Below are 19,400 nucleotides of genomic sequence, written 5' to 3'. Positions count from 1 at the left end.
GGTGCACTTGCTTGGGTTGCAGGGGTTCTGGCAGCACCAGGTACTCAGGGGAGTTGGCGGCTATGGTAACAGGAAACAAAGTGCTCTAGAAGGGTATCAGTTCAGTTCAGTTCAGTCGCTGAGTCATGTCCGACTCTGCGATCCCATGGACTGCAGCACGCCAGGCCTCCCTGTCCATCACCCACTCCCAGAGTTGACACAAACTCATGTCCATTGAGTCGGTGATGCCATCCAACCATCTCATCCTCTGTCATCCCCTTCTCCTCCCACCTTCAATCTTTCCCAGCATCAGGGTCTTTTCAAATGAGTCAGTTCTTTGCATCAGGTGGCCAAAGTATTGGAGTTTCAGCTTCAACATCAGTCCTTTCAATGAATATTCAGGACTGATTTCCTTTAGGATGGACTGGTTGGATCTCCTCAGTATCGAAGGGACTCTGAGGACTCTTCTTCAACACTACAGTTCAAAAGCATCAATTCTTCAGTGCGCAGCATTCTTGATAGTTCAACTCTCAGATCCATACATGACTACTGGGAAAACCATAGCTTTGACTAGACAGACCTTTGTTGGCAAAGTAATGTCTCTGCTTTTTAGTATGCTGTCCAGGTTGGTCATAGCTTTTCTTCCAAGGAACAAGCATCTTTTAATTTCATGGCTGCAGTCACCATCTACAGTGATTTTGGAGCCCCCCCCCACCAGAAAACTCTCTCATTGTTCCCACTATTTCCCCATCTATTTGCCGTGAATTCATGGGACCGCATGCCATGATCTTACTTTTCTGAATGTTGAGTTTTAAACCAACGTTTTCACTCTCCTCTGTCACTTTGATCAAGAGGCTCTTTAGTTCCTCTTTGCTTTCTGCCATAAGGGTGGTGTAATCTGCATATCTGAGGTTATTGATCTTTCTCCCAACAATCTTGATTCCAGCTTGTGCTTCATCATCACGTGTTTCTCATTATGTACTCTGCATAAAAGTTAAATAAGTGGAGTGAGAATATACAGTCTTGACATACTCCTTTCCTGATTTGGAACCAGTCTGTTGTTTCGTGTCCAATTCTAACTGTTGCTTGTTGGCCTGCATACAGATTTCTCAGGAGGCAGGTCAGGTGTTCTGGTATTCCCATCTCTTTCAGAATTTTCCACAGGTTGTTGTGATCCACACAGTCAAAGGCTTTGGCATAGTCGATAAAGCAGAAATAAATGTTTTTCTGGAACTCACTTGCTTTTTCAGTGATCCAACAGATGTTGGCAATTTGATCTTTGGTTCCTCTGCCTTTTCTAAATCCAACTTGAACATCTGGAAATTCACGGCCCACGAACTGTTGAAGCCCGGATTGGAGAATTTTGAGCATCACTTTGCTAGCGTGTGAGATGAGTGGAATTGTGCGGTAGTTTGAGCATTCTTTGGCATTGCCTTGCCTTGGGATTGGAATGAAAACTGACCTTTTCCAGTCCTGTGGCCACTGGTGAGCTTTCCCAATTTGCTAGCATATTGAGAGCAGCACTTTCACAGCATCATCTTTAAGGATTTGAAATAGCTCAATTGGAATTCCATCACCTCCCCTAGCGTTGTTCATAGTGATGCTTCCTAAGGCCCACTTGACTTCACATTCCAGGATGTCTGGCTCTAGGTGAGTGATCATGCCATCGTGATTATCTAAGCCATGAAGATCCTTTTTGTGTAGTGTTTCTGTGTATTCTTGCCACCTCTTCTTTATATCTTCTGCTTCTGTTAGGTCTATACCATTTTTGTCCTTTACTGTGCCCATCTTTGCATGAAATGTACCCTTGGTATCTCTAATTTTCTTGAAGAGATCTCTAGTCTTTCCCATTCTATTGTTTTCCTCTCTTTCTTTGCACTGATCACTAAGGAAGGCTTTCTTAACTCTCCTTGCTATTCTTTGGAACTCTGCATTCAAATGGGTATGTCTTTCTTTGTCTCCTTTGCTTTTCACTTCTCTTCTTTACACAGCCATTTGTAAGGCCTCCTCAGACAGCCATTTTGCTTTTCTCCCATTTCTTTTTCTTGGGGATGGTCTTAATCCCTGTCACCTGTACAACGTCATGAACCTCCGTCCATAGTTCTTCAGGCACTCTGTCTATCAGATCTAATCCCTTGAATCTATTTGTCACTTCCACTATATAATCGTAAGGGATTTGATTTAGGTCACACCTGAATAGTCTAGTGGTTTTCCCTACTTTCTTCAATTTAAGTCTGAATTTGTCAATAAAGAGTTCATGATCTGAGCCACAAAATCTGCCAACAAGGTCTCCCGACAAGATCTCTCAACTTCCTTCTTAGCCAAGCCTAAAAGACAGACTCTGTAGTGCAGCACATCAGGCCAAATACCGGATAAACTGAGAATATTTGTATGTAAGAGTACCAGGTACGGGATATTGTGCAGAAGATGTGCACTGCGAGTGAAGTCACGTAAAAGTCTTTTGTGCCACTTTCAGAGGGAAACTATTCGTCTTCCAGACGATCCAGTCGACAGGATTCAAATCACTAATAATAGTCAACTCAGCCACAAGGCAGGGCAGGGTCCCTTTGTGGAACTTAATAAAGAAGTTCCCATGCAAGCCTGTCTGCACCCTCTAATTTTCATTACTCAAATGTTTTCATTCCATCAACAGAGAGTTCAAATACAGACCATGGGCAGGCACTCGTGGAGATGATGAAGACTGCAAGAACACAGCATCCTTCCGGGGCGGTGAACACAGAATGCTGCAGGTTGGTGAGAAGATGGAGGAAAAATGGACCAGAGAATGAAGGGGAGAGTTCAGAGCAAAGATCTGGCTTTTTGGGGTGGTGGGAGCTGCTCCAGACCTGCCTGCAAGCCTTGGGGACATATTTCAAAATGTAATAAACAATGTAGTCTCTGGCCTCAATGAGCTTTGACAATCTTAATGCCTCAGCATACTAGACTAGACCAACTGCAGTGCAACAGGTTAGAGATTCAGGAGATATTATTTGGGGAAAGGGGGACAGTGACTTAAAGGAGACTTGCTCGGTCACACTTTTTCAAACAGTGTGACTACTTAATAGAGCTGGAGCCAGGATTCACCTATATATAGACTGTTCTCTTAAGCATATTTCAATTTCGTGATCATCACGAGATAACCACGTTTATGTGGGATTTCATTTTCTTTCTGTTTGAATACTTCTCTACTTATACAACCGGAAGTTAGCACTACCTTGGAAGTTACATTTTTGTATTAGGACTTTTCTCTCACTTCTCCAACTGTACCAGTTGTGCTAGATGACTTCCTACCACTAAAGATGGCCCAGTTCATAGTAATTCCTCCTGCCATACAAGAGTCTCTCAAAAAAACGAAAAGGCAGATAGAATGCAAAAGCACAGACAAGCCAAGCTTCTGAGGACTGTTTGAAAAAAAGGCCATGGGAAAGTAGGCCATGAGTTGGCTGATTGACATAGTAGTGTGGTTATAGAATCCGTGGCATCAGAAAGAGACAAGCGGCACTCAAAGATGCAGAACAGCCGAGTTTATTCAGCACCGGTGTGGGCTCAGTGGAGTCGCCGCCAAAGACTGAGTGCCTCGGCTTTGTTCTGGGTATCTTTTAATACACCGTAGATTTCCTGCTTGAACAGCTCAGATCCCTCCCTTCCCCAGGTAGCCCTAGTTCCCGAGAAGAGGAGGTGACCACCAAGCAAGAGATCAGATGTGGAAGCGGTGATTGATGAGCAGCAGCTGTTAACACAAGATAAAGGAAGGGAAAGCAAAAGGTTGTTACTTTAATTGGGGGCTTTGATCTGGTTTCTATTTCATTCCCCGCTCTTGATATTTAGGGTGCATCTGCGGCTGTCAGAGAACATCATCATCCAGACCTGGTTGGTAACCCCTTAAAAGCAACAACTAGGTGGCTGTTCTCCGTTTGACAACTCTTTCTATGAATGAACCCTGTTACGTGTTTGATTAGGACCGGTATGAAGCAGGGAATAAGCAGTCATCGGTGAGTATGACTACGACAATCCCAATCATTGTTTTAACCAGAAACATTGTCTGAACTAGAAGATGGGCAGTCTTCCTGATATTTTTAGCTATGTCTGTCACAACTCTTCGATTGTCTCCTATTTGGATGCAACAGTCAGTTTGGTAGAATTTCCCACAAGCTCCTCCTTCCTCCACTATTCGATTTGGATAGATGGCAGTCCTCATCTGGGATTGTTGCTGTGCCAACAGTTCCAACGCAGTTGCAATTTCATTAGTTATACTCTCAAGTACCGCCCGCAGTCGGATTATTCCGTTGAGCATGTAAATGTGGGTCCTGTACCCCCAACTGCCGTCTTGTGGCTACGTGGCCGGACCATAATACGGGATTATCTGTTGGGGGCGCTCAGCTTTGCCCCAACTTTGTTTTCCCCCTAGCTCGAGGAATCATTTTTCTCTATGTCTCAGGTTGTCGCAAATTGGGAACACCAGCGTGTCCCCTGGTGAGTCGGGAAGAGGAAGAAACCTGACTGAATTATTCCTATGGTGCAGGTTCCTCCGCATCTGGATGGGAATCATGAGTAGGCCTTCTCCCGCAAATCCAAAAAGTCCCTCTCGGGGCTGCCATAAGTCTGGGTTTGTGGAGTTAAAATGCTTCCAATATGGGCTAATGCCTGGGATTGCAAGAAAAGGATTAGTATCAGGTTGACTTCCCGTACAGTTTCGCTCTGGAATCCCAGAAGTGGAGTTGAAGGGAGTGCAAGTGTGATTTCCATTCCCTCCCTTTTGGGGATCCCGATACCAGGTTGGGGCCCCTGACCACCACAGACGTTTGTTACAGGTACCATTATAGACCAGGGCTCTTCTACATTTTGTTTCTCTGACCCAGGTATAATGTGTCCCTTCCTGGCTTAGGCATTCTTTGCCTTCTGTTTCCTTGGACAGGGTCCAACTCTGAATAGAACCCCCTGCCCGCCTGCTAGTTGTTCGATTCCATTGGAATAGCAGAGAGGCATCCAGTGCAGTACACTTCCAGGGCCATGTTTTATGCATCAGAGCTCCTCCACAAACACAGCAGCTAGTGACATTTAGTTCCAGGGCTACCTCCTCGGCTAGATGGATAAAAGGATTATTTCCAATAGTGGTCATTTCTAACTTATCTTTGAGGGAAACTCAAAGCTGGTTATAAAGTCCAGAGGACCCCATCTTTGGACCTGATGCCAATGGGTCTGGCTTGGTTACTTGGGCCTTTAACCATTTGACCACCTCCTGGGCTCGTTCTTTCCTAGCCTGGTCTTCCCCCCCACAATCTATCATCCCAAAATGAGTCTGTCGAGTCTAGCAAGCCATCTGTCTTGGGGTACCATAGCACGTTAGGCCATTCACACTGTGGGCTCTAATTGTCCCTCGCAATGATGCTTCCTTTCTCTAGTTCATGGGAAAGCTGAACTATAACATGCGGCTGGTTTGTATGTGCAGTCAGTGAATCCTTGGGCCCATTTACCCTCATGGTAGAAAGACTCCGTACATTCAGAACAATTATCCTGGCTCTCAGATGAGGAGGCGACTTTACAACTTAACAGAACTATAAGGCAAAAATACACTGTTTTCATATTTAAGTTGATCACAGTCGGAGGAGACTCCTAAAAAAGAAGAAGTATGAAGAAGTAGGGAAAGCAGAGAGAGAGTTTTTGGATACAAGTCCACTCTGTGGGAGAGAGGAAAGCCCTATTCCAAATAAGATGAATAGGGGGAGTCCCAGACCAATTAATAACCAATACATCTGCCTTGTGTAGGTCCTATTGGTTCCTCCAGCTTCAGCCGTGTGTTTCTTAACCAGCTCCCGGTGTGGCCCCCAGCAGGGCTTTGGGGTGCTTGTTTCCTTCTTTGCAAGGTCAGGCACAGGAGTTTCTCCAGACTAAGGGTCATTTCCCACTTTTCCTGGCTATCAGTGGGACTTGCAGGTTTGACTCTGGAGTAATGGGTCCAAGCATCTGTTCATGCCACCTTGAGATCAGTGGGGGTAGTTAAGATTACAAAATAGGGCCCTTTCCACATGGGTTTTACAGGCTGTTGTTTGCAATCCTTACCCATACTCGGTCCCCTGGTTGGTGAGGATGTGCTGTTATACCTAAGGAAATGGGTATTCTATCAATTATCCACGTATGTATTTGAGAGATTGTGTGTCCTAACCCTTTTAGCTGCCTATATAAGTCCAAGTTCCCCAGTTCTCTGGTGTCTCCCCTTAAGTTGACTAGCGAGGGTGGTCGTGCATACAGGATTTCAAATGGCAAAAACCCTGTCCGTGCCCCGGGTGAACACCTCACCTTTAAGAGGGCCGCAGGCAACATGCCTACCCAAGATAAGCTGGTCTCCTGGCATAGTTTTGCTAGGGTTTGTTTGAGGGTTCCACTCACGTGTTCCACTTTCCCTGAGCTCTGGGGATGGCAGGCAGTATGCAATTTCCACTGGGTTTTCAAAGCCTTTGCCACCTGTTGTTCTGCATCGGCTACAAATGCCGGTCCATTGTCCAACCCTATGGTCAGACACATTCAATATCTGGGGACAATGTCTTTCAGGAGTGCCTTGGTTACTTGTCTTGCTTTTTCAGTTTGGGTAGGAAAGGCTTCCACCCAGCCTGAAAAGGTGCAGATCAAATCTACAAGGTATCTAAATCCTTGATTTGGAGTGATTTCAGTGAAACCTGCTTCCATATCCTCAAAGGGGGATAGTCCAAAATGTTGTGTCCCTGCTGACCTACTAGGCCCCTGGCGAGCATTATTTTGTAAACAGGTTACACATCACTGGGAGACCGAAGAACAGAGTGCGGGGAGGTGAGCAACGAGATAGTATGGGCCTAGCAACGTCTCTAAGGCAGTCTTGCCCATATGGGTCAGTTCATTTCGCTGGTGCACCAGCTTGTAGGCAAGGTGTTCCAGAACATAGACTCGTGGTCTTGTGTGAGCCACCATCCCATCTTGGCCTTGGTTCCCCCTTCCGTTTTCATCCATTTCCTCCGCAGGCCGGCCGGATTTCCCAGGCTAACAGGGCCCCTGGGCTGCTGGAGCTGTGAACCACTCCCAGGCTGCTTGGCCCAATCTCAGCCATTGGCAGAGAGGGTAGTGGGCGTCACGCTCCACGGACAGGCCCCTAGCCCAAAGGGAGTCGCCTCGGGCCCACCTCACCCCCTTGCCCCGGCTTCCGGGGCTCCAGCGAGCCACGTGATGCCTCTGATTCGCTGAGTGCCCACCTCCAGGCATATTGCCTGTCTTCCATCTGGCAAAACCCAGGTGCGAGCTGCCATTTCCTTGGCCTGTAGAAATTCAAACCATGAATTCCCACTTCCATATCCGAAAAAGACACTCCTGCGTCCCACAGGACCTTAGACATCTGGGTGCTCTCCCAAGGTGTCCCATGAAAGGCAGGGGGGCAATGTGGCTGGAGAGTTTCCTCCATAAAGCAGAGAGCCCGATGTGGTCTGGATGATAGGAGAGTGGGTACAAACCCAGTTTGATACAATTGAGCTCTTTTGCTCAGGAGCCACAGGGTACAGAGCTCTCTGTGTCTCTGTCTCTGCTTCTGGCACGCACTGTTTCTCTGTCCATCTTTCTCCGTGTGTAGTAGGGGCTTGTGTCTGTGTGTCTCTGTCTCCCTGACTGGTGCTGTTGCCCTCTGCCACTCTCCGGACACCGGCACTCATAAAAGACACTTAACCTAGGCATAAAGCCAAAGTTCTCCTCCTGTGTGAGTTGCACCCACGGGAGATCTGACTTTGTCAGTTCACAAAGCTGGGGAATGCTTTCTCAAACTTAGAGGCAAACACAGGCGATCTCTTCTGAACCACAGAAGGAGACAGGCGTCCCTCCCTCCCTCACATGGTGGACATGAACACTGCACAGGACTACGGTGGCTTGGCCACACTTTGGACAGGGGGAGAAACGGGGCATGCTCTAGCTGGCATGAGGGAGCTCCATGAAATGTGCTTAAATGCCAGTCAGTGAGAATGCTAAGGACAGCTCTCCATTGAGGACCATGACTCACCGGTGCCAGAGGCATTGAAGTCTGCCCATTTAGTGTATACAGGCCCTTTCAAAATGGGGCTGTTCTCGTTCAGCCTCCAGGTTGAGAACACACCGCAGCCTACCCTGTCTCCCCAGCCCTGTGGGGTCGGGAGCAGCGAAGAATCAACTGACGCCATCCTTTGCATAGTCCTGATAGCCAAGCTTTCTGCGAAGAGAATAAAGAGTGATGTTTCCAACTGGAAAACTCTGCAGGTAGCAGCTGCTTATGCTGGAGTCCCGTCAGTCAACCAAAGCTTACATACAAAGCAAGGTGTGCTCATGCCCCTGGTCATTTTGGGGCATGAATGCTGCTACACTTGAGAAGGACAGAAAGATCCAAGGGACTGTAGCCCCGCCCCCTCTTCTGTGCCTGGGAATCCACCCCATTCTGTTTCTTGGCTCCTTTCCATCCTCACCGACTTCCCACTGGTGCTTTCTGCCTGCCTATCCTTTCGGCAAGGGATCCAGGGTGCAGCAGCACACTCGGAAAAAGGAAGGAATTCACGTCAGGACATTTTTAAACGAGCAATGTGGTGTCTTCCTCATGACTGCTATTCAGTAATGCCTGGAGCCTAAATACAGCAGGCTCTGCACTGGAACCTGTCTCTCACTGTCCCAGGGTCCCTGCATGCAAACAGCCTGCCGTCCTTGCTTCATCCCTGTTCCCTCCCTCACAGGCAGACACTGGCAGAGGGGCACTCACACACACCGCCCACCTGCGCTTTCCTCACCCTTCTGCACTGCCAGGTAGCTGGAAGTGCCCGGACGGATTGCACGCTCACACCCAGGCTCTCCTAGGATGCCTGGGGATTCACTCTGAGAGCCTACATTAGCATGTCATTTGTCTCGCATGGTGCCAATATGGAACACACTTGGAGAGGGAGTGTGCTGGCTGACAGGCTGATCCTAGGCAGCACTAGCCTAGGACTTGCCCAGATCGCCTTCTCACAAGTGTGGAACAATCTTCAGTGAAGCCGGCTCTCATTCCAATCCTCCTCCTTCCAGTCTCTTCCTTTATCCGAAGCACCCTGGCCTCTTCAAAATCGGGGGTCCTGCCCTAGCCTCGTCCAGCATTTCCACAGGGTAGCCAATGCACCACAGACTGAGGGGTCCACAGACGGTGGTTTTAAATCCCCACATCACTTGATTTATTTCCTCTGGGTGACTCCTCAAACCCCCCACCACTGCTTACGGATACAAACACACATCACAGCAGGAATTGTGAGCTTGTTTATGCCTCTTGATGTAACTGCAGATTTGCAGAGTCACTGTCCACAGTTGTCATCTGTCATCCTTCCCTCATTCCTGTCCCGGACAGGGGCATGACAGAGATGCATGGACCCGTCTCCCCTAGTCTGTGAGCGCCTCGTGCCTCCTCTTCTGGTTGCTCCACATCTCATGTTCTGTCACCTTCATCTCTGTGTCTGCAGAGGCCAGTACCCATGCACACACACATGCAACACAAGCAGACACGTGTCAGGGACAGGGACCCAAATGCAAACAGGGAACACGTGGCAGTACGTGGAGAACCACTGGTTCATTCAAAATATAGAGATTTCCATATTTCTTATAAGAAAATCTCCATTCTGATCTTCAAATGTGAACCATACCAAAGTCCAACTTCCATGAAGGAGCATTAGCACCTAGATTTTGGTATAGGAAATATAAGGAATTCCATATTTCATGGTGGATAATGGTTGTCTTGATATATGTATGAGAAATGCAAAGAATTTCATATTTCATGAAGAAACAGTGGTGCTGACATGTTCCCTTGTGAAATAGGGGAATACCAATACTATATTGGATCTCCGTGTCTTAAGAAAACCAATGCCTAGATTTTCATGTGTGAAATGTAGAGTATCCCATATTTAATGTAAGAAAATCACCACCCAGATTTTCATATAGGAAGTATAGAGAATTCCATAGTTCATGTAAAAAACTCTGGATACAGATTTTAATCAAGTGAAATACAAAAAAATTCAACATTTCATGTAGTAAAACCATCGTTGAGATTATCATATGTAACATACAGAAAATCTATTTTTAAGAGAGTAAAAATGTCACAGTGATTTCCATATCTGAATTATGCAGGGTTCCATATTTTATGTAGTAAAATTGGTATGCAGAATTTGAAAGATATCTTAAATATACAGAATTCCTGATTGCATGAGGGGAAATTGGCACCCAGGTTTTCCTATGTGATACACATAATGTTCAATACTTCCTCTAGGAAAGTTTGAGCAGAGGTGTTCATATGTGATACATAGATATTTCATATTTATGTAGAAAATGGATGGCCCTAGTTCAAATCTGATATATAGAGAATTCCGTATTTCATACGGGAATATTGTCACTCATATTTTCATATATGAAGCATAAAGATTTCTGTATTTTTTGTGCAAATATCTGGGCCGAGATTTTCTTATACTAAATGTGAAAAATCTCATATGACAAGTATGAAAATCTGTTCACAAATTTCTATTTGTGAAATGTAGAGGTGTCCTAATTAATGTGGGAAAATTGGTTCCCTGATTTCTATAACATGAAATATAGAAAATTACATACTTATGTCAGAAAATCTTAATTAAGATTTTCATATATGAAATATACAGAATCCCATATGTCAATATAGCAAAAGTCTTTGTTCCAATTATCATCTGCAAAATGTATGTGATTCCATATTTTATTTAAGCAAATCTGCACACTGATTGCCACGCGTGAAACATACAGAATTTGGTATTCCACATTTGAAAATCTATGCCCACCAAAGCCAGGCTAATATTTTCATATGTGTTGTGGAGAGAATTGAATATTTAATGTAGGAAAATGAATGTCCATATATTCAAAGGTTTACCATGGAGAATTCCATATATTGTGTAGGAAAATGTGCTCACAGATATTCATAAATGTAACATAAAGAAGTCAATATTTCCATTGGGAAAACTTTTTCCAGATTTTCTTAGAGCGTATTCCATATATCATGCAGGACAATCTGTGCCTAGATTTTCAAATGTGAGCTATAGAGAATTATATATATTTAGTGCAGAAATAACAGCATCCTAACCCTTACCCGACACCCTAACCCGACACTCTAACCTGACACCCGACACCCTAACCCGACTGCCTAACCCGACACCCTAACCCGACACCCTATCCCACACCCTAAACCTAACCCACACCCTAACTTACACCCTACTCAACCCCTCACCCCTAGACTTACCTTTTGAAGACCTCTGTCTGTCTGTGGATTTATGTATGTCTCAGTGTGAGTCTTCTGTTTTTTGATAATATTGCTGAAGTTGTAAGTGAGTTCTTATTTAAATAATCTAAAGAAAAGGAAGCCCTTACAAATCAAACAGTTCTAAATACAAGAAAAAATTGACCTAAATGAATTTTAGATTCATGTGAACTGGGAAATAGTCAATATTAAATACCTGGTATTTATTTTTTTTCACTACTCTAGACATGTCTGAGTCATTAACAGTAAGCATAAAATTTTTATAGTGCCTAGGTTTATTATAAGTTAAATATTGCTATATTGTTATGTCTGTCACAAGCTTGTCAACAAAGAAAGTACCTCTAAAAACAAACAAACAGAAAAACTCCTAAAGAATGTAAATGCGATATGAGCTTTTAGATAAACTGTTAAAAATAATTATACTTTAAAATATCTATCTACAATAGTCTCAATTGAAGGCAGAGGAGAAGGGGACGACAGAGGATAAGATGGTTGGATGGCATCACTGACTCGATGGACATGAGTTTGAGCAAGCCCCGGGAGTTGGTGATGGACAGGGAAGCCTGGCATCCTGCAGTCCATGGGGTCGCAAAGAGTCAGACACGACTGAGCAACTGAACTGAACTGAATTTACAATAGTTTCTCCAGATTTTGGTTACCTGAATTTCTATCGTTGTGCTAAACTAAGTGATGACAGTGTATTGAATAGCTAGGTCATTTCCAAATAAATAAGGTTCTGAGACATTCACTACTTGACAGGACCTTCCTCTTACACAGACACTAAAGAGGTTTTTGACCATCCATGAATAGTGTCTGGTGCCATCCTAAGATGTTCACTATAAGAAAGCAAAAATGTTTTTTAGATAGTATCACTGATACGTATGTTCACCAATCTATAGAATGCCAATGTAAAAGTCAGTTCTTTGTTGCTTAAGGAAAATGTATGTCTTGTTATTAAAGAAGGTATGAGTAATGAAATCACATTTTATGAAGGAAAAAGAAATAGTTCTGACTTCGGGTGGCAGTTTCAGGATGGGAGAAGCAAAGGAATGGGTACGGAAAGGGATAAGGAGGTTTTATGGGAAGTGGACCTCCAGAAAAGTGTTTTGTGCCTAGTACAAGTTTTCTTGAGAGGTTGAACTGCCTTTGCTAATGGATTTTAAGTTTCTTTACCTCTTGAGTGATCTGTTCTAGGTTGACCTTTGAAATCCTTTGTTAACTTTGGCTAAGTGGATAAGTATTGTTTCACAGTGACTTATGTCATCCTACTTGACTGTTATAAACCCTTTTGATATTTATAAACAAACCTTCCTAAATAATTGACGTCTAGCTACCTTTGGGATGCTTCAGAGGGCCCCTGAGACCTCCCAAAGAGAGATATTAAACAGCCCGAGTTCATTTGGCATGTTAAACTACATGGGAAGTGTTGTCAGAAGAAGTGATGGATCTTCTCAAGTTATATTGTATGGTTGATGATACTAATATAGATATCCTAGAAATTATGTGACATTCATGAAAATCTGATATGTTTTGGTAAAATGCTGTCAGTTATAATTCTAGTTATCATATTCAAGTGTTTCAAGTCACAGCAATGGCCAGATTACTTTGTCAATTTCAATTTAATCAGGTTTTAAACATGCCTTCTATGGTTTCACACTGATGCCTTTGCAAAAATACTGCTACTTCAAGATATATGGAAAAGACTTTTCTAAGCTTACCCATAAACAATTTTTTTTCTGTCATCTGGTAAGCTGGTACCAGACTGGAATTTGGTCTAGTCTCTAGGATCATCGAAAAAGCAAGACAGTTCCAGAAAAACAGCTATTTCTGCTTTATTTACTATGCCAAAGCCTTTGACTGTGTGGGTCACAATAAACTGTGGAAAATTCTGAAAGAGATGGGAATACCAGACCATCTGACCTGTCTCTTGAGAAACCTGTATGCGGGTCAGGAAGCAACACTTAGAACTGGACATGGAACAACAGACTGGTTCCAAATAAGAAAAGGAGTACGTCAAGGCTGTATATTGTCACCCTGCTTATTTAACTTATATGCAGCGTACATCATGAGAAACGCTGGGCTGGAAGAAGCACAAGCTGGAATCAAGATTGCCGGGAGAAATATCAATAACCTCAGATATGCAGATGACACCACGCTTATGGCAGAAAGTGAAGAAGAACTAAAGAGCCTCTTGATGAACGCAGTTGAATCCATGCAGGCTGAAGAGCACCAATGACAGCAGAGAGAAATCGTTCTTCTATTGCTTCCTACACAAAAAAATAAATAAAAGAGAGAAGAAAGCTTGTAACTCTTTTTCTGACACTCAGATCACCAAAGGGAGAAACTGCTATGAATATGTGGATAGAAAGGACACGTCTTTGGCCAACTGGATGAGGTGAGTGCAGTGAGTCTGCAGTTTGTAGACGTCGCTCTTCCCTCAAGCCCACACCCCTTTCCTTCTCAACCTGTCTCCCTCAATAGCTTTCACATCTTCTTTCCTCTTTTCCTTCCATATCATGCTCTTTCATTTCAAAAGATATTGGAAAGAAAGAAATACAAATATAGCATGTGCCCTCAAAATACAAGTCTATGTGCTAAACAAAACTGGGGGACTTGAAAACAACTTGAGGAGTCTAGATTCACCAGGGACACTGTAACTCACTTAATTGACACTTACCAAGCACTTCATGTTTCAGTTTAGACAGTGAACTTCATTACTGAAGCAGGTCACACAACCCATGTCCTTTTGGAGAACATACTGCAGACAGACATTAGCCAATTGGTTTTAGAAATAGTAACTTTAATTTTTCCATTTTTGAGTAACTGCACAGTGCCAGGATAACCTAACACGAGAGACCTTGAGTCCATGTGGGCAACAACCTCCCCAGGCTCGGTTCCAGTGAGAAGTGAGCCCTGAGGCCTGGGAAGGAATGCGGGGCAGGATGGCCGTGAGCATGGCCATTCTCTAAGGGCCTCTCCTTTCATCAGGGCAGGCAGAAAGTGAATAAACTATTACTGTTCTGGGTCTCAAGCTATGTCAGAGCACTCTCCAAGTTTCCATGGGAGGGGGTGGGCAAGTGAACAGGACCCTGGATACACATGGGGAGATTGAAGAAAAGCCTCGGGAGAGAAGGCAGGCTGGGGTGAGTGCTGAGGGGTGTGTGCTAGCCTAGGAGCACCAAGTCCTGTGGAATGAAAGAGAACTTAATTTAGAACTTAAGGGAGCTGGAGGTCACCAGCCTCATGGACAGTCCAGGTGGAGACGCGGCTGGGACTGGGCTCCGGAAAATGGCTAATTAGGTAAGGAGAGAAAAGCATTCCAGCCAGGAAGAGGACCAGAGACAGGATCTGGAAATAGGAATTCGCACGGCCTGGTCGAAGGTGTGAACAGAAGGTCCCCATGAGGGGCGGTGGGAGCCACAGCGGCCTCAGAGTCTGAAGGCAAGGAGCTGGGCATGGTCCGACAGTGGGGGGCGCTCGTCACCTGAGGTTTCTTTTCCTTTCCCTGCCTCGACCCCAGGTATGTGAACTGTGCCCGGGACGATGAGGAGCAGAACCTGGTGGCCTTCCAGTATCACCGGCAGATCTTCTACCGAACCTGCCAAGTGGTCGGGCTGGGCTGTGAGCTGCTGGTCTGGTACGGGGACGAGTATGGCCAGGACCTCGGCATCAACGGGACAGCAGGGGGAAGAGCGAGCTCGCGGCCGGGAGAGGTGAGCGCCACCCCTCTTCCAGCGCCCCAGCCCACCCCGGGGAGCCTCCCTGGTCCGATTCCAAAGCAGAGTACAATCCAGTCTAAAGTCAGTCAAGTCGCAATTAAAATGCCTCAGAATTAGATTCATTTCATATGACTGTTAGGAAAGATTTTTATGTGAAAAATGTTAGTTCTAATTTTCAACATTTTATGCAAAAAATATGTAACATCACCTTCTGCTGAAAGGCTCAGAAGCAAAAAGCAAGTTTTCTAGCACCTACCAGCTCTCTCACCTTTCCCTGTTTCTTCCTCATTTCCTCCCATTTCTAAGCGACAGGAGTCCAGTGATTTGCATTCAGTCACTGTTTCAGTTTGTTGTCCTGTGAGTTCATACTCTGTGCCAGACAGGGCTCCACCCACCAAAACAGACAGAACCACTGCCCTGGGGCAGCACCGGCTTCATACCAGACAGGGGCTGGTGCTCTGAGGAAAACAGTGCAGGAAAAGTGCCTTGGATCAGTGTGAGCAGAAGGCGGGGTGTGGTGCAGGATGGTGGGGCAGGGTCTCTGCAGAGATAACACCCGTGGGAAAGGATTCCAGGCAGGGGAACAGCCAGTGCCGCAGCCCCAGGGCCGGGACGAGAGGCCATGCCGGTGGTCGCAGGAGGAAGCACAGAGGGACAGGAAGGAGGCTGGACGGGACACGGAAGCCTCAGGGCCTGTGTCCACGTACAGGCCCCAGGGGTCTTTCTGGGTGACACAGAACAACCGTGAGGTTTTCAGCTGCAAGCGGCATGTTCTCTGTTCTGTGACAATGCTTTGGTTCATTTTGGGGAAGAGACAGCAGCGGAGAGTCCCCTCAGAGGTCAGTTCATTGCCGGACACGAGGGGAGAGTGGGCTGGCTGAAGATGCACGGGAGTGAGGGTGTGAGGAGTCTGGCTGGAGATGTATTTTTAAACAGGACTTCCTAGTGCATGTTAAATGGACTAAGACTGAATGAAATAAATGAGGTATGAATACTGGTGAGGCTTGAGAAAGGACATGCCTTTATTTTCGGATTTATGGAAAACTGAGAGAGGAGCAATTTGTGAAGCAGTTGGGGCAGCAGGAGCCAGAGACCTGTAGTCAGTGGGACCTGGGCCACTCGGTCTCGTCCAGTCTGAAACCCACTTCCTGCAGAGATCGGCACAAAGGCTGCTCTTTGAACCAGGAGCCGCAAAGTCAGCTTTACTCACACCTGCTCTAACTACCCCCTGTGCTACCTCCCATAGGCAGAGAGCTCCAGGCCAGGCGCCCCTAACTTAATAGACCCTTTCCCCTCACAGGGAGCCACTCAGGAAGATTCTACCTAAGTCATCAAGAGTCTTATCTCTCAGTAGGGTAAAATACCTGTGGCCACTGTGACATGACTTTTCAGATACTGACACACAGGGAAAGGTCCCTGCAGATCCACCTCTATCAGGAGAGACGCTGCTCTGATGCTGCTGGAAGGTCCCTAGTCCGGGTGATACGTAGAAAAGGCCCTTGACACAAGCTTCCCGGATTTCTGTAGATGTAGAGAATAAGGATGGAATGGAAAAGTGGACTGTAGAGACACACTTGATGGGAGACAAATCGTGCGCTGTCAACACCAAGATGATTAGTGGGCAGGCCTTACGACGGCAAACCAGCTACCTGACCAAAAGCTTTCTCTTTCAGCAGAACCGAAGCCCAAGATCCACCCATGTGCCTCCTGCTCTCTGGCCTTCTCTAGTCAGAAATTCCTCAGCGAACATGTCCAACGCAATCACCCCTCTCAGACCCTCCTGAGACCATCTGCAAGAGACCACCTCCAAGCAGAGGATCACTGCCCAGGCAATCAAAATCAGCAGCAGCGATATTCTGATCCGCACAGCCCGAGTGACAAACCTGAGGGTCGCGAGGCCAAGGAAAGGCCCCAACCTTTGCTGAAAAGCAAAAGGCTGAAGAGGATTTCAAGGGCCTCTTCCTACTCGTCCTAGGGACAAATGGGGGGCTCTGGGATGCATGAGAGAATGACGGAAGAGCCCACCACAAGCCAGAAACTGAATCCAGAGGACACAGGCAAATTATTCATGGGGGCAGGGGTCTCGGGGATTATAAAAGCCAAGTGCGGAGAGTGTGGGCAAGTCTCCAAGGATAGGTCAAGTCTCATCACAAACCAGAGGACACACACAGGGGAGAAGCCCTATGTGTGCAGGGAGTGTGAGTGAGTCATGACCAACAAACCACATCTTAGCCACAGGAGGATTACTGCAGCCGCCCCATGCCTCAGCTCTAAGGGGGCCTCAGAGGAGGTCTATGACCCTTTACTGTCCCCAAGAGTATGAGAAGAGACTTCCCAGGTGGTCTAGTGGCCAAGACTCCAATGCAGAGACCCATGTTCAATACCTCATTAGGGAACTAGCTCCCACATGCTGCAACTAAGACACAGTGCAGCCGAATAAATTAATACATAAATAAATATTTTAAAGAAAAAGTGTGATAAGCCCAGAATTAATTGATTAAACAGACCTTCCACTTTCATGACAGGAGAGGAGGTAGATAAACAGCAGAGGGTTTCTTAAGTGTTCTGGAGATGTTCATGCCAATTGCCTTTGTGGGTTTTTTGTACTCCTAATAAATTTTGTCTCCAAACAAATCTGAAGCCCAGACTACGTACTTATTCCCCGCTTATTACTGAGAGCAGTGGGGTCCAGTGGTAGCTGAACCCCTGGGAAGGCATAATTCTGGAGCCAACTCAGTTAGGTCATGGAACAGTCAGTTCCTGGGTCCAGGGAGAGGAATCTAGGGTTTGAGACAGACTCACCAGGGAAGAGAATTTCCCGGCCTCCTGGGAAGTGTGGCCTCTCCTCCTTATAGACCACGACTCTCCTTTGGCCTCTCCTGGTTGCCCTCTGGTTTCCTCTGGCTTCTGTGGCCTCAGAGGTGAAGGCCTCGTGCACGTGTGTGTGCGCATGTGCGTGTGCCTTGCTCAGCCTGGGCCATCTGGTCTTTGCTGCTCCCCCAGGGTCATCACAGCATCTGGACTCCAGATTCGACCACAGGGGTCCAGTTTTCAGCCCTGCCCTCAGCAGCTGTGCGACCTGGGGCAAGATGCTCAACCTCTCTGTGTCTCTATTCTCATCTGTGATACACGGTGGAGGCAGCAGCATTTTAGTCTTATGCATAAGCACAGGGAGAATCTGGCAGAGGCTGGCTGAGAATGCAAGCCCCACCTTTGCTGTTCCTTGTGATGTTTTCTTTAACCTTTTATTATTTTTTAATTGAAGAATAATTGCTTTACAGAATTTTGTTTTCTGCATGTCCTTCAGCCCCCACACCTTCCAGCTCTTCAGAGCTAGACGAGGAAGGGGCCGTTTAGGCACTCGGCTGCCCTGATGAGTGGGTGTGAGGTCAGGGGTGCTAAGGGAGGGCGACCTCCCTTCCCACCACTGCCATTCCTGCTGAGCTGGGCAGCCCCAGAGCCCCTCCACAGACAGGCAGTGCCGACAGTAGTCCGCCCTGCCGAGAACAGAGCCTGGAGCCGCGTGTGCAGGAAGTCCCTGTCCAGCCCCCATCCCACCCCCACACGCAGGGTCCTCGAAGCCCACACAGCGGCTTCTCTGTGCACGGGCCTCGTACCTGTGTCCACGTGCTCTGGTCAACGCTGTCGCGACCTTGAAATTCTTAACTATGGAACAGTTCATCCTTACACGTCCCTTTTATGAGTAAAGTCTGATGGACCCTGGGGTGTGCTGTGAGCAGAGCAGATACGCACAGCACGGGTCCCAGGGGTGACCAGGCTGCACGAGGGGACAAGGTGGACACAAAGGCCCCCCGGTGAGTGAAGGTGGTGACGGCATCAGGAAGCCACACTTGCTTAGACCCAGAACTGAGCTCTGACACAGAGTGGAGGCAATGGCGTTCTAAAGAGTCGACCACACCCTCCCCTCTGTGAAGGACCTCTGCCCTGGCCTGATCCTTCCAGGATGTGTTCAGGAGGCTGAAGTTCGCCCGGTCACCAGAAGACACCAAGGGGACAGTGGGCTGCGGGACGGGGGGTGGAGGGTGCAAACTCCAGGACTGGGGGCAACAGCCCTCAGTTCCCTCCCTGTGCCAGGCTTCCGAAGCGTCTCTACACGAACCGTGTCAGTAATAACCAGCCACTATTATTTTCTCATTTCTTTCACGCTTTCTTAAAGGATCACGTTTGTCTGTGGCTTGGTTTCCCTACAGGAAGCGAAGCCGTATAGACTCCCCATCTTCTGTGGCTTTAGGCAGGGGCCACGGGAGGGAGAGTTAGGGGTGGTGCAGGCAGAGGGGCTTCAACTGAAATACGGTGGGGACCGAGAAACTTGCAGGGGCTTCTCACCTGCACCTCCCGCCGGAGCTGGGCCTGGAATCCCCTGGAAGCCTGAGCAATTCAAAGCTTCTCCCTCCCCTCTGCTCCCCTCTCTT

The 19,400-nt window shown here is 46.7% G+C and overlaps 1 protein-coding gene across 24 annotated transcripts in view; it reads left to right on the top strand.

Moving 5' to 3' along the window:
- Positions 1–17,601, top strand: part of LOC145537098 (histone-lysine N-methyltransferase PRDM7-like) — a 44,125-nt gene extending 26,524 nt beyond the window's left edge. For 2 of the 24 annotated variants that reach the window (XM_081567762.1, XM_081567755.1), the window contains 5 exons: positions 2,633–2,729; positions 3,808–3,971; positions 12,876–13,643; positions 14,769–14,961; positions 16,644–17,601. In XM_081567762.1, coding sequence (XP_081423888.1) covers positions 13,639–13,643; positions 14,769–14,961; positions 16,644–16,751 — 306 coding nt within the window. In that variant the 5' untranslated portion in view covers positions 2,633–2,729; positions 3,808–3,971; positions 12,876–13,638 and the 3' untranslated portion in view covers positions 16,752–17,601. Of the gene's footprint in view, positions 1–2,632; positions 2,734–3,635; positions 3,972–11,694; positions 13,644–14,768; positions 14,962–16,640 lie in introns of all 24 variants that reach the window. The other 22 variants (XM_081567749.1, XM_081567741.1, XM_081567763.1 and 19 more) reach the window with 13 other exon arrangements.
- The last annotated feature ends 1,799 nt before the right edge of the window (positions 17,602–19,400 follow it).

Source organism: Giraffa tippelskirchi, chromosome X (genome assembly GCF_054371585.1).
Source record: "Giraffa tippelskirchi isolate mGirTip1 chromosome X, T2T-mGirTip1v1.2.pri, whole genome shotgun sequence".
In the NCBI taxonomy this organism is placed as follows: Eukaryota; Metazoa; Chordata; class Mammalia; order Artiodactyla; family Giraffidae; genus Giraffa; species Giraffa tippelskirchi.
The sequence above is the reverse complement of the archived record's forward strand: the minus strand, read 5'-3'. Positions and strand labels throughout refer to the sequence as shown.